The sequence below is a fragment of the Enhydra lutris genome, unplaced genomic scaffold, assembly GCF_002288905.1.
Source record: "Enhydra lutris kenyoni isolate GAN:26980312 unplaced genomic scaffold, ASM228890v2 scaffoldscaffold21, whole genome shotgun sequence".
NCBI classification, from domain to species: Eukaryota; Metazoa; Chordata; class Mammalia; order Carnivora; family Mustelidae; genus Enhydra; species Enhydra lutris.
Window position 1 is genome coordinate 27524688 of NW_019154105.1, and position 14332 is coordinate 27539019.

The 14332-nt window shown below is 44.3% G+C and overlaps 1 protein-coding gene across 1 annotated transcript in view; it reads right to left on the reverse strand.

The window, feature by feature from the left end:
* Nucleotides 1-14332, reverse strand: part of LOC111149270 (cell wall biogenesis 43 C-terminal homolog) — a 56649-nt gene that overhangs the window by 16320 nt on the left and 25997 nt on the right. Inside the window, exons 10-12 of the mRNA XM_022506239.1 lie at nt 10255-10360; nt 8899-9034; nt 7101-7250 (exon numbers count right to left, since the gene is read on the reverse strand). Of these exons, the coding sequence (XP_022361947.1) occupies nt 7101-7250; nt 8899-9034; nt 10255-10360 (392 nt within the window). The remainder of the gene's footprint in view (nt 1-7100; nt 7251-8898; nt 9035-10254; nt 10361-14332) is intronic.

Below are 14332 nucleotides of genomic sequence, written 5' to 3' on the forward strand. Positions count from 1 at the left end.
TCACTGAGGTAGGATCTGAAGGCAGAAGTAAGCCTAGATAAGAATGTACAGACAGCTGAGTACTATTAAAAGATGTCTCAAGAAATAGAAGAATAGAAGAACTGCCATTTGTTAAACATCTTTGATATTGAATATTCACAGTGAGAGGCAGGCATTAGCTCTATTTTTAAATGAGGCTGAGGACTGTGCCTAGGGTTATTTTGTAATTTCCATGTCCTGCTCTGTTCTCAGCCCTCCTGTGTGCCCGGGGAGGCTCACCCATGCAGAAAAGCATCTCCTGGGCTCTCTCTTTTCTGCTGATATCCAGTTAGGTTTGGTCATTTGGAGGCACCAGCAGGAGATAAAAAGGTGGGAGGAGAGAGAATTTTGGGTATTTCTTCCCCAGGAGCTGTATTCGTTATGCTTTGTGGTCTCTCTTCCTGACTTCTATAGTATCTCTTATCTGTTCTTCTGACCCTTGCCATCTTGGTGAGTAGTTCCTTAACTAGGTCTGCGGTGAGTTCTGTTCCTTCTGAAACACACAGCTGGAATTCAGATCTGGCCAAGAGAATTCCAAGGTCACTGTACCACAGAGAGTGTTTTCATGCAAATATATTTTAGCAATATATTATTGGAAAAAAAAATCTATGCGTTTGGTTTCACATTTTCTCAGGAGATTAATTTCATTCAGTGATAATAGTAAAAATATGCTGGGGTGCTGGCTGGCCCAGTTGGAGGAACATGTGACTCTTGATCTCAGGGTCATGAGTTTGAGCCCCATGTTGGGTATAGAGATTACTTAAATAAATATGTATTTTTAAAAATAGTATATGTATGAGTATAAAGAAAGGAGAGGAAAGGAGGGAGGGAACATGAGGGGGAGGAGGAGGGAGTGAGAGAGAGAACACATTTCTGTTTCCTTACCTGTTAGTGTTTGATCAGCCCAATAACCCAATAACCTGTTAATGTTTGATCAGCCCAATAACCCAATAATGTGGGCTGGGAAAAATAATTTTATCCAATTCAGCCCAACAACCCTATAATGTGGGCTGGGAAAAATAATTTTATCCAATTCAGAACAAAAGAACTGGAACTCGCTGAGGTTATCTTACAACAGGACTAAAATTGTAACTACAGACAACAAGTTCTGCACTCTTTCTTCTACGTATATTTATGATGTTATAAGAAAAAAAAAGTGGTGATTATCTGGTGACTCAATTAATTGCAGAAAATAACATTAATTTTAGCTATGGTGTACACCTGAATGCTTCTAAGGAATGCTGTGATTTCCTATCTATTGGTGGTAAAGGGGTATTTGTATAGTTGGTAATTTAAAAATTTTTGTTGAATCAGCTAATAACATGCATAAAAATTCCATAATTCACTCCTCATATGACTTCCTATTTGTATGCTCTAATCACTAGGAAATGAAACCTCAATATTTATTCACACTAGTGATTTTTTTACTAGTATTGTAGAAAACAACGGCAAATGGAAACATGTAATGATAGCTTCTCAGTTTATTCAAAGGATGACCGTCTTCACGTCACCTGTTGAGGGGAGCTACAGTGCTCACAGACAGGGCATCAACAGAGCGGTGACTCCCGGGGCAAAGACCATGCCTAGTTCTGTGCCTGGAACACAGCAGCTGCTTGATCTGTGTTTGATGAGGCCACTCTTTTTCACACTATCCAACAGACCTTACATTTAGAGTTCTCTGATTTGGTTTAATAACAACGCCGGTATGAACTAAGCACTTACTATATCCATGTATTTTGCATGAGATAATATCTCATTTAATTCTCATAAGAACCCTAGGAGATCAGTATGTTACAAATGTAACAATGGAGGCCCAAGACAACTAAATAACCTGGTGAGGGATACACCTTCAGTTAGGATTCAGAACAGAGGGTCTGATTTCCATGCTTTCCATGGTCTGGAATTCCATGCTTCTAGCCACTCAAATACACTGACTGCCTCCCTGGAGTTACCGCTCCTCAGGGTTAGCTAGCGTTGTTGCTGCCATTGTCACTGCACCTGTGCACATAGGTGTGCACATCCTCACGCAGGCATGGGTATATGTGTGCATGCGTGTATTACCAAATCAAGTGAACAAGTGAGAACATGGGAAAGGTGTGGTGTTGATTAGAGAGCTTTAAATATGCGGTTGATAGAAAGTTAGAAAAAGTAACCCTTCCCTCCTCTTTTCCAAGCACATTCTGAGGGCTCTCTTTTCTCTTCTCTTTCAAGTCTGTTTACATTTTGGAGGTTAGAAGGAGTTAAACGGGCCAGGAGGAAAAAAGCAAAGGAAAAATGGGAAGGGTTATAGCCAGCCGTTTCTTAGATGAAGACCTTGCAACTTTAAACACAAAAGCTCCTATTTTTTAAAAGCCAAACCCAATGCGATATAAGGTCAGCAGAATGGGTTTTTGAATGCCTGTTCTTGCGACGTGAAAATTGAGAGAAACAGAGGCACTTCTTCAAACAGCTTTTTAAAGCGATATGGACCATCAGTATCATCTGTCCTCTAAACACCCTTCCTATTTCTAAAGAGACAAGCAAGGGTCAAGTGACAAATGGTTCACATTATTACATTTGGTCTCCATGTATTTGGGTTCTTTCCAAATTTCCTCTTGTGATTGAGTTCTAGCTTCAGAGCATTGTGGTCTGAAAATATGCAGGGAATGATTCCAATCTTTTGATAACGGTTGAGACCTGATTTAGGACCGAGAATGTGATCTATTCTGGAGAATGTTCCATGTGCACTAGAGAAGAATGTGTATTCTGTTGCTTTGGGATGAAATGTTCTGAATAGATCTGTGATGTCCATCTGGTCCAGTGTGTCATTTAAGGCCTTTATTTCCTTGTTGATCTTTTGCTTGGATGATCTGTCCATTTCAGTGAGGGGAGTGTTAAAGTCCCCTACTATTATTGTATTATTGTCGATGTGTTTCTTTGATTTTGTTATTAATTGGTTTATATAGTTCGCTGCTCCCATGTTAGGGGCATAGATATTTAAAATTGTTAGGTCTTCTTGTTGGACAGTTCCTTTGAGTATGATATAGTGTCCTTCCTCATCTCTTATTATAGTCTTTGGCTTAAAATCTAATTGATCTGATATAAGGATTGCCACTCCTGCTTTCTTCTGATGTCCATTAGCATGGTAAATTCTTTTCCACCCCCTCACTTTAAATCTGGAGGTGTCTTCAGGTTTAAGATGAGTTTCTTGTAGGCAACATATAGATGGGTTTTGTTTTTTTATCCATTCTGACACCCTGTGTCTTTTGATTGGGGCATTTAGCCCATTAACATTCAGGGTAAGTATTGAGAGATATGAATTTAGTGCCATTGTATTGCCTGTAAGGTGACTGTTATTGTATATTGTCTCTGTTTCTTTCTGATCTACTACTTTTAGGGTCTCTCTTTGCTTAGAGGACCCCTTTCAATATTTCCTGTAGAGCTGGTTTGGTGTTTGCAAATTCTTTCAGTTTTTGTTTGTCCTGGAAGCTTTTAATCTCTCCTTCTATTTTCAATGATAGCCTAGCTGGATATAGTATTCTTGGCTGCATGTTTTTCTCATTTAGTGCTCTGAATATATCATGCCAGCTCTTTCTGGCCTGCCAGGTCTCTGTGGATAAGTCTGCTGCCAATCTAATATTTTTACCATTGTACGTTACAGACTTCTTTTCCTGGGCTGCTTTCAGGATCTTCTCTTTGTCACTAAGACTTGTAAATTTTACTATTAGGTGACGGGGTGTGGACCTATTCTTATTGATTTTGAGGGGGGTTCTCTGAATCTCCTGGATTTTGATGCTTGTTCCCTTTGCCATATTGGGGAAATTCTCTCCAATAATTCTCTCCAATATACGTTCTGCTCCCCTCTCTGTTTCCTCTTCTTCTGGAATCCCAATTATTCTAATGTTGTTTCGTCTTATGGTGTCACTTATCTCTCGAATTCTCCCCTTGTGGTCCAGTAGCTGTTTGTCCCTCTTTTGCTCAGCTTCTTTATTCTCTGTCATTTGGTCTTCTATATCGCTAATTCTTTCTTCTGCCTCATTTATCCTAGCAGTGAGAGCCTCCATTTTTTATTGCACCTCATTAATAGCTTTTTTGATTTCAACTTGGTTAGATTTTAGTTCTTTTATTTCTCCAGAAAGGGCTTTTATATCTCCCGAGAGGGTTTCTCTAATATCTTCCATGCCTTTTTCGAGCCCGGCTAGAACCTTGAGAATCGTCATTCTGAACTCTAGATCTGACATATTACCAATGTCTGTATTGATTAGGTCCCTAGCCTTTGGTACTGCCTCTTGTTCTTTTTGTGTGGTGAATTTTTCCGCCTTGTCATTTTGTCCAGATAAGAGTAGATGAAGGAGCAAGTAAAATACTAAAAAGGCGGCAACAACCCCAGGAAAATATGCTTTAGCCAAATCAGAAGAGATCCCAAATCGTGAGGGGGGAGAAAGGGGATAAAAAGAGGTTCAGAAAGAAGAAAAAAAAAAAAAGAAAGAAAGAAACAATTAAAAAAAGAAAACCAATAAAGAAAAAATATAAAAAGGAAAAATATATATATATATTAAACTAGTTAAAAAACGTTAAAAAAGAAAAGGGTAAAAGTTAAAAAAATTTAGCAGAAGAAGAAAAATAAATTGAAAAAGAAAAAAAAATTAAATTAACTGCTAAAGAATCATGGGGAGAAAGCCATGAGTTCCGGGCTTTGCTTTCTCTTCCTTTGGAATTCCGCTGCTCTCCTTGGTATTGAAACTGCACTCCTCGGTAGGTGAACTTGGTCCTGGCTGGGCTTCTTGTTGATCTTCTGGGGGAGGGGCCTGTTGTAGTGATTCTCAAGTGTCTTTGCCCCAGGTGGAGTTGCACTGCCCTTACCAGGGGCCGGGCTGAGTAATCCGCTCGGGTTTGCTTTCGGGAGCTTTTGTTCCCTGAGCGCTTTCCGTAGAGTTCCGGAGGGCGGGAATGAAGATGGTGGCCTCCCGGTCTCCGGCCCGGAGGAGCCGAGAGCCCGGGGCCCCACTCCTCAGTGCGCCCTCAGAGAACAGCACCGATTTACTCCCGTCACCCTGCCTCTGGCCGCGCTCCGAGCTGACCGAGCCTGCGACCGGTTCAAGGTAACCCCGAGCTTAGAGTCACTCCTCGGCTCTGTCTCTGTAGCCGGCTTCCCCGTTCTAATACCTGCAAGCTCTGCGACACTCAGACACCCCCGATCCTTCTGTGACCCTGCGGGACCTGAGGCCACGCTGACCCCGCGCGGGCTTCACCCCGGTTAAGCCTCTGGAGCGATGTCCCTCAGCAGAACAGACTTTTAAAAGTCCCGATTTTGTGCTCCGTTGCTCCGCCGCTTGCCGGGAGCCGGCCCCTCCCCCCGCGGTCTATCTTCCCGTCGCTTTGGATTCACTTCTCCGCCAGTCCTACCTTTCAGAAAGTGGTTGATTTTCTGTTTCTAGAGTTGCTGTTCTTCTTCTCTTCGATCTCCCGTTGGATCTGTAGGTGTTTGCAATCTTTAGATAAGCTATCTAGCTGATCTCCCGCTACCTGAAGTCGTCTCAGCTGCTACTTCTCCGCCATCTTGACTCCTCCCACATTATTACATTTGGATGGTTTGCTTATGTTACTGAGCTGTGACTTAGCTCAGAAGATATTCAAGTATGACTTCGCAGATCCACAGAATGCTGGGAGAGAACCAGAAAATACGGGGAGCAGACACATTGGTTTTGTTGAGGCGAAGCTTACAATACAGCTGTGTTGTTCTGATGGTCCTAGTGCGACTTTAAAGCTCTGTGGCCTCTTGTCATTGATGTGGACGGGACCTATATGCCCTGTCTCATAGCACTTTAGGTTAGTATTTTTTTTTAAAGATTTTATTTATTTATTTGGCAGAGAGAGAAATCACAAGTAGGCAGTGAGGCAGGCAGAGAGAGAGGCGCAGCAAAGCAGGCTCCCCGCTGAGCAGAGAGCTGGATGCGGGGCTTGATCCCTGGATCCTGAGATCGTGACCTGAGCCTAAGGCAGAGGCTTAACCCACTGAGCCACCCAGGCACCCCAGGTTAGTATTTTCAATTGTTATTACAGAATGTTTAGCATGGCGGAGTATAAATTATGCACTTTTGTCTTTACTTTTATGATATACGGTTAGCATTATTCATGATTTCTTCAGTACGAAGTCACTGGTCGTAAGTGTCATCCTTCGGGGGTCAATCTCACTCCCTAGTCCCCATGTCTCCTCACAGAAGCACTTGCTTAGAAAACCACAGCTGGCCTCTCTCTCTCACACCTTTCACTTTTTGGGAGGACTCTCCTCTAACTAGTTGAGTTTGGCAGAATGAACTGGGTGCGCCTGCCTCACATCCTTCCCCTCTCTTCTCCTTGGAACCTGCCAGCTTGCAGGCAGGGTGCTTCTGGCATATTCTCTCTACCGAGAGGAGAGTTGGACGGGGCAGACTCTGCCTCTCCCGGTAGGTCTGCCTTTAGGGGAGTCAGTTTCCTGTAATGCTGGGGGGATGTTTCAGCAGGCCCGTGGGGACAAACTTAAACCGTGTCACCCACATTGGCTTATCAGAATTAAGAGAGAGTTTGATCTCCCTGCCAGACTGCCCTGCCTACCCCTTAGCAGACTGTGAGAACATGAGGGCAAAGGGGATATTGTTTCGTACCCTCAAATCCCAGCAGTAGTAATCCTGTAGGAAAAGGAAACTTCCTTTTTCTGTAGTCTGGTTTAGCATGTGGCCAAGTACGAGCCAGCCTCGAGCCGGGTCTGCCTCACGCCTTGCTGCACCATCCTGTCTGACAAGTCATCTACCCTCTCTCAGTCCACAGTCTTTATCTGTAAAATGGGACTATAATGGTCCTAACTGTGTGCAATAATGCACTTAGCACAGCACCTGCTCAGCCACTATTGGCTCACATGGGACCCTGGTCACCGCCCTGGACCCTCACTAAGGACTGCCTGCATCTCAAAGGTTTCTATGCCTCATTCTTAAAACGAGCTACAGAAGGAAAAATGCTTGGGGAGTAAATTAAAAAAAAAAAAAGTCAATGCATGGAAATCAAAGTAGTGTGTTAATCATATTTCTTGGGATTCGGGTACTATGAGAAAGACCGAAGAAACGCACTCATGATTCCCAAAGTGTGTCACCACAAAATCCACGAGTTTGCCGGAGATGTTCACGGTCAGCGTGATGGCTGGTGCGATCTCGCCCTCTGGTGACGGAAGAAGGTGATGCTCCGATCGCACAATCGGATACCGGGACAAAACCATGATCCTGCGTTGGAATGAAAAGAAACATGCACATCACTGTGGGTCCCACCACATCACGGAGACAGGAGTAAGCTCAGGTGTTAAAAGGGGACGTGTCGCACTTCAGGCAAACCGCTGAGGGCCATTTAGAGCACAAACGCGCAGTCGGCTAGACAGGGCAATAAATCATTCTTTAACATGTCTCGCTGTGTCCCTAAGCACAACGCCATCAACTCTGCTTTAATAAACGCTACGGAGACACAGAAAGGGCAGACTTAGTCCTACACAAAATCCGTTTTCCTTGCATTGTTACTCTGCCTACATATTTGCATAAACCGTTCTAATATCGATTGGCACATTTGGGAATGTACAGTCTTGCCAGCAAGGACAGAGTAACAATTCACAAAAGTAGAAATTCCAAACTGTCTGATAAAGATATGAAAACATGTCCTACCTCGCTCCAACACCAAGAAGTACGTATGAAAAGGACGAGCAGAGCTCTGGCCTCCGCCAGCGCTCTTCCCCGGCTACATGCGTGCTCTGGCCCCTGATGGAGTCCCTCCAGCAGGAGCATCTCTGCAGCGAAGTTACCCGAATCTACATATGTGTCCAGCTGGCCCTGCCCCATGGGGCCCTCCAGGCTGCACACAGCTGTCTACTACTGGACGTCACTTAACTAACCCAGAGGCATGTCAAGTTCAGCACAATCTGGCTGCTCTGCCCAGTCGGTCCCATCCCATTACACAAGGTCATCTCTACCAGGCATTCAGGTAAAAACACATTGATGTTGCCCTTGTCTCTTCCCGGCCCCTGACACCTAAACCACCAGTAAGTCCTGTCAGCTCTGTTCCAGAGTAGTTCCAGAATGTGCCCCCTTCTCTGCATGCTCTGGGCTCCCGCTGTCACCTCTCACCTGTCCTAGGGCCTCTACCTCCTCACCTGTCTCCTCGCACACTCCCACTTTTGCCCTCAACAGGCTCTTCTAGGAGCAGCCAGAATGAACTTTTTAAAACGTAGATCAGATCAAATGGCTCTTATCTAAAACCCAGCCAATGGTTCCCCATCAAAACTGAATTACTCAGTCCTCAGCATGGACTACGGGGCTCTCTAAGATCAGGGGCCTGCCCTTGACCTCATTTCTTGCCAGCTCCCCCTCAGGCCCCACATTCAGGCCCACCATGCCTGATCCTGCCTCCAGTCTTTACAGACAGTTCTGGCCTTTGCCCAAGGCTGGATCCTGGGTCCTCCTCATGGCGGGGCCTTCCCAGTGACCATTCTGACCATCTCCCAGCCCCCACCTCCCCAGTCACTTTCCTTTCCTACCTAGCACTCACCACCATCCCAAATTCTTATCTATCTCTGTGTGTACGTGTTTGTTTTCTGTTTCTTCACACTGGGACGTGAGCCCCATGCACCCAGCATCGGGTCAGACAGGCTCGGTGCTGAAACCTCAGCTCCTACATGGAATGGTTTATAACGCTGAAGAACTGAAAATATCCAGCAACAGAGACACCTTTCAAACAATCACAGAATGTGCGTATCTTCCACACCTCCTCATCCCCCCAGGAAGTCTCCTGGGACATACTCATAGGACGAAGGTATGACAACATCAACGTTCCACTCGAAGCCAGGGCTGCCTGGTGTTCGGGGCTATGTTCCCAAGGTACACTCACCCCCACGTGTGATCCCGCGTGCTTGGGCCAAAGTCAGTATAGAAACCCAGCTTCTCCCCTAGCCACATGGTTAAGTCATTGTTCCCAATATAAGGCTTAGAGGCATCACTCTCCAAAATTGTTATGAAATCTGCACCTATTAAGGAAAAAAAAATGCACACAGTGAGTAACCACAGCTGTGCAAAAGCAATTAGCAAAACTTTATTCTTAAACTCTTTGCCTTTCCTCCTAAGTTAAAAAAAAAAAAACCCACAAAGTAATTTCTAATGAGTCATTAATGTGAAGCTCATCAAACCTGAGCTATAAAAGGAGATTTCCCCATGTTTAGAATGTAATTAGAACATAGGATACCTCGAAGACATTCAGGAGAGGATAAAAGCATAGTTTCTAAATTTTCAAGTATTTCTAACCTCTTTCCCCAAATTTCAAATAAGCATAATGCCTTTCTCAAATAGCCAAATGACGCTCAGAAATACCAGAGTGTATGCAACAGCATTTCGTCCTGGGTTTTCAGAGCCTGGCCAGAGGTGCCTCGGAGGCCCACAATCAGGACGAAGGTTCATGGAAATTTCTCAGTGACATTAGAATCGAACAGACCCCCAGCAATTTCTCAGAGACGCGGTCATCATTAGGAATAAGCAGCACAGTTTAGTCCTTTCTGTGTCTTGCTCCCCGCTCCGTGAAGCTGATCTGTGAACCAGCTTCCTGCATCTGGGAGAGGATGCTTCCTACATGGATGAACACCCCAGGGCACAGAAACTTAAAAACTGGTGCTTCGGCTCTTGAGAAGAATCCGCTTTACAAATGAGCATCGCTGTGACCCAGTCTGCCTTCTAACCCAGCTGCTTTCTGATCGCCAGCAGTGGGTCCCTAAGCAGCAGAAGCCAGCAGCAGGAGTATCTCTCAGAGTGCAGACAGGACAAGAACTCCCTGCAGATACTCCGGAGCAGACTTTGCTCAGAACCAACTGAATGTATCGCTTTCAAAGATGGATGTGGTCATCCTTCTGCAGCTGTCTCCCAGAGGAAAGCTTTTCTAAGAGATTAGTTTACAACCCAGCAAACCCTCCTCCTATTACTTATGATCTTGTTCATAGTTTTTTTTTAAGATCCTATTTATTTATTTGAGAGAGAGTGAGAACATGAGAGGGGAGAAGATCAGAGGGAGAAGCAGACTCTCCATGGAGCTGGGAGTCCGACGCGGGACTCGATCCCAGGACTCCGGGATCATGTCCCGAGCCAAAGGCAGTTGCCGAACCATATGAGCCACCCAGGCACCCCTTATGATCTTGTTCAAAATAAAAACTAACAATAGCAGTTTCTCAAAACCTGGAACTAATTCCAGGGAAAGACTTACCTGTTTGATTGAGTACTTGAGCCGATCTTTCTAGACTGGACCATCCTTCATTGTCGTAGCCAAACCTAAGAGGCCAGATGGCGGCTGAGACCTCTGTGGTTGGTGCCTGAGGAATAGTTTTAAGGGGAATTTAGGATGACTGTGCTATCGTGAGTGCTGTGAAGTGTGTAAACCTGGTGATTCACAGACCTGTACCCCTGGGGCTAATAATACATTATATGTTAATAAAAAATAAAAAAAAATTTAGGACTGTGAACAATGACAGTTTCTTCCAAAATTCTTATTTTGGCAAAGGAATTTTCTTAGTGAATTTGCCCACATTTAATTCATAAAAATAGGGAGCTATTTGCTAGATGATATTCTCATAATAAATCTTCTGTGCACTTCTAGCTTGAGCTTAGAAGTTAGGAGGAATATTTGGAAAGTGAGCACTTATAACAAGCATTGTTTATAATAGCAATAGAAGCCACCTGGCTGTTGTTTCAATAGGAAAATAGGAAAATGGGTGAGCGAGTGGTGTCACATATGTAAAATGGAATAGTCCACAGCCCCAGTAAATGAGTTAGGGCTGCGTATTTCCATATGGGTGAGTCTTATACAAGTGATTTTAAGTTAAAAACAGTAAGTTGCAAAACGTATGTGTCAGGTAAAGTCATTTACATTTAGGTAAAGTCAAAAACATGGAAAAGCAGTATCATCTGGGGCTGTATCGTAGGTAGTAACAATATAAAGAAATGTATGAAAATGATAAACACTGTATTCCAGATAGAGGCTACCCTTGCACAGGAGAGGAATGAGATCACAGGGGGGTACACAGAGTCCTTCAACGGATCTATAAAGCAGTCTGCTTGTTCCGAGTCACACATGTTGTTATTTCCCTACTGTTCTGACAAGGCCAACGTTCAGGAGCACAGCCCTTTCGGAGACTTCATCTTTTGGGTCCATGGGCTGAGTCAGAGAATCACCGCCCAACCCAAACCATCCATCTCAAAAGAGTACCTAACTGGTCTATAACAGGGATCCTGAGAAAGAGTATGGCAAGAATAAATCCATCACCACAACTGGAAAAGCAACCAAAGTCAACCATACAACTTCGGACTGGGAGAAAGATAAGTAACAACCTCTTTGCAGTGGAGGGGCCGCTATGTAACATAAACAGCTCAGTGTTCACCAGCCCCGTAAGCTGGGCTTTCCATCCTTATGCAGGAAAGATTATTCATTTGAGTATCATATAAAGAGAATGGCACCATCAACATGAATTTCAAGAGGCGTGATTATATTCATCAAGCTATCCCTTTTCGCAGAACTCTAACTACCATTAACGCTGGATTTCATCACTCAAACCCATTATTCTCTCATTCTTCCCCTGTCAATAAATGCCACCACCCTCGACCCAGTCGCTCAAGCCAAAGCATGAAAGTCATTCTTGACTTCCCCATCCAGCAACATCAAATCCATCAGCAAATCCTATCAACTCTACTTTCAGAATATCACTGACTCTGGAACAACATGGGAGTTAGGGGCGCTGTGCCCCTGCACAGTTGGGAATCTTTGTCATCTTTGTCACCTTTGACTCTCCTTTGAGGAGAGTGTCACCTTTGACTATCTTACACTTAACTATTAATCGCCTCCTGTTGATTGGAAGCCTTACCTATAACCTAACAGACAAGTAACACATATTTTGTACATTATATACTGTATTATAATAAAGTAAGCTAGAGAAAAGAAAATGTTATTAAGAACATCATAGGGAAGGGAGAACACATTTACAGTCCTGGACTCTGGTTGTTGATACTGTAAGTTTACATCGTCTGTTTACAGTATGAATCGTGTATCAGTCCCTGTATCACTGCAGATGGTACACGTGTTACTAACAGTAGACGTAAAAAATGAAAAGATAATGTGAAAAACAACTTCATATTTGCTTGCAGCTCTAACAGTTCATACACTGAGAATGAAGAAGCAGCAATGTTTGCTTTATGGTAACCTAGTGTAATCGATATGATTGCTTCACGGTAGCCTAGCCTATATGCTGATGAGTGAATCATTGTAAAATTTTTATGGCACACAGTATTACAGTCATAATTATAAGGCAGTATTGAAAACACTGTTACACTTAAAAAAAAATACATTTCCCTGTAATGATAGATTGATACATAGTTTCTCCAGTTAGGAGAGAGAGAGGGAAAGAGGCATGCTGTACAGTAATATAATTCTTTGAAAGCAGAATTACAGAACAGTAGGAAAATGAAGATGTTATTAATTTTACATTAGATACACTCACCTGCTCCCTACAAAAGGACAGGCTGTCCACTTCCATGTGAGTCTTGTACACACCATTCTACGTGATGAATACTTGGGCGACAACGCCGACGACGAGCTCGAAGGTCTCATACAGTTCTTGCCGTCCGGGTATCAGATTGTCACACAAAGACACACACACGCACAACGGATTTATTAAGTGTGTGGCGTGATGATTATTTTCAATTGATGAAGTGAAAGTGGTGCACCAGAAAGGTCTTCATCCTCCTTGTCTTCACGTCGAGTAGGCTGAGGAGGAGGAGGAGGAAGAGAACAGAGTCATCTTGCTGTCTCAGGGGAGCCAGAGGTGGAGGAGAAGGAAGGAGAGGCAGGCCCACTCGGAGTAATTTTCTGGAAATATACTGTCACTTTTGTCTGGCTTTCTTGCTTTTCCAGTTCTCTAAAAATGTTTCTGTGTGGTCCAATCCTTCTTGGATTCCACCGTCTGCTTTAGCGTCAGTGCCTTTGTCATCAAAGGATGTCTGTCATCAAAGAAATCAAAAGCCATCTTGCATAATCAGACCCCTTTTGCCGGATTGGCTCATGTCGGTCTGTTTTCTGTCGCTGCTGCTTCCAGATCTTTCTCATTGCCTGGCACTGGTGCAGAAGCACCCATCTCCATCCGGCCATCTCCTGGGCATTCCTCTGGTGTGCTGCCTGTCAGCTCTTGAGTTTCTCCAAGATTCGTATCTTGACACCCTTCAGCCTCCGCCATTTTTGCTGTTACCCACAGTCCCTTTCATGATTCCCTCGACCGGCTCTGTCATAAATCCTGTGAAGTCAAGTACGACATCTGGACACAGTATTCTCCAGTGGGAATGTATTGTCCTGAGCTCGATGGCTTTCAGGGCTTTTGCTAAACAATGGCCTCTTCGGTGGAGTAATTCTTCCAGAATTCCACGACGTCGTACCTGTCAGGTTCTCCTCCACAGCGTTGACAATCGTTCACAGACTACTGTGTGTAATGGGCCTGAAAGGGCCGTATGACTCCCTGATCTCTGAATCAGAGACGTGCGTGGGGGCAAGTAGACCTCTTCGATGACTTCAGTGCTGAACTCACGGGGTCCTGCATGGCCGGGGCATCGTCTCCTATTAACAGAACTATAAAAGGCTGTCCGTACTGGCAAGGTCCTTTCTGACTTCAGGAACCAAGCATCGATGGGACCAATCCAGAAAAAGGGCTCTCCGCGCCCAGGCCTCCTTGTTGTACAATCAGAAGACTGGTAGCTGGTGTTTATCTCTTCCCTTCAAGGCTCAGGATGAGCAGCTTTAGGGATAAAGAGAGCCCAAGACTAAGCCCAGCTGCATGTGCACAGAACAAGGGCGTTAGCGCAGCCCTTCCTGTCTTAAATCCTGGTGCTCGCTGCTTTTCCATATTGATAGACATCCTTTGTGGCATTTTTTTTTCCCCACAACAGGGCACCTTCACCTGCATCAAAAACGTGTTCATCAGGTGTCCTTTCTCCTCAGTGACTTCCCGAATGGTGTCTGCGAACTCATCTGCTGCCTCTTGCTGGGCAGAAGTGGCTTCCCCTGTTGTGACATTTTTCTAAGCCAAACCTTTCTAAAATTAAATTCTCCAGCTTTAAATCTCTCACCTTCCTTTTGCTTTGTTGTTCTATAAGGATTTCACTTTCTCTCGAGTCACCTTAGTCCAGAGGTATGCCTTTCTTACAGCAAACCTGCACCCACACAAAAGTTGCATTTTCAGTATGAGATAAAAAGGTATTTTGCCAAAAGTGCAAGGTTTCCGTGCCTGCGGGTGTGGCTGTGGTAC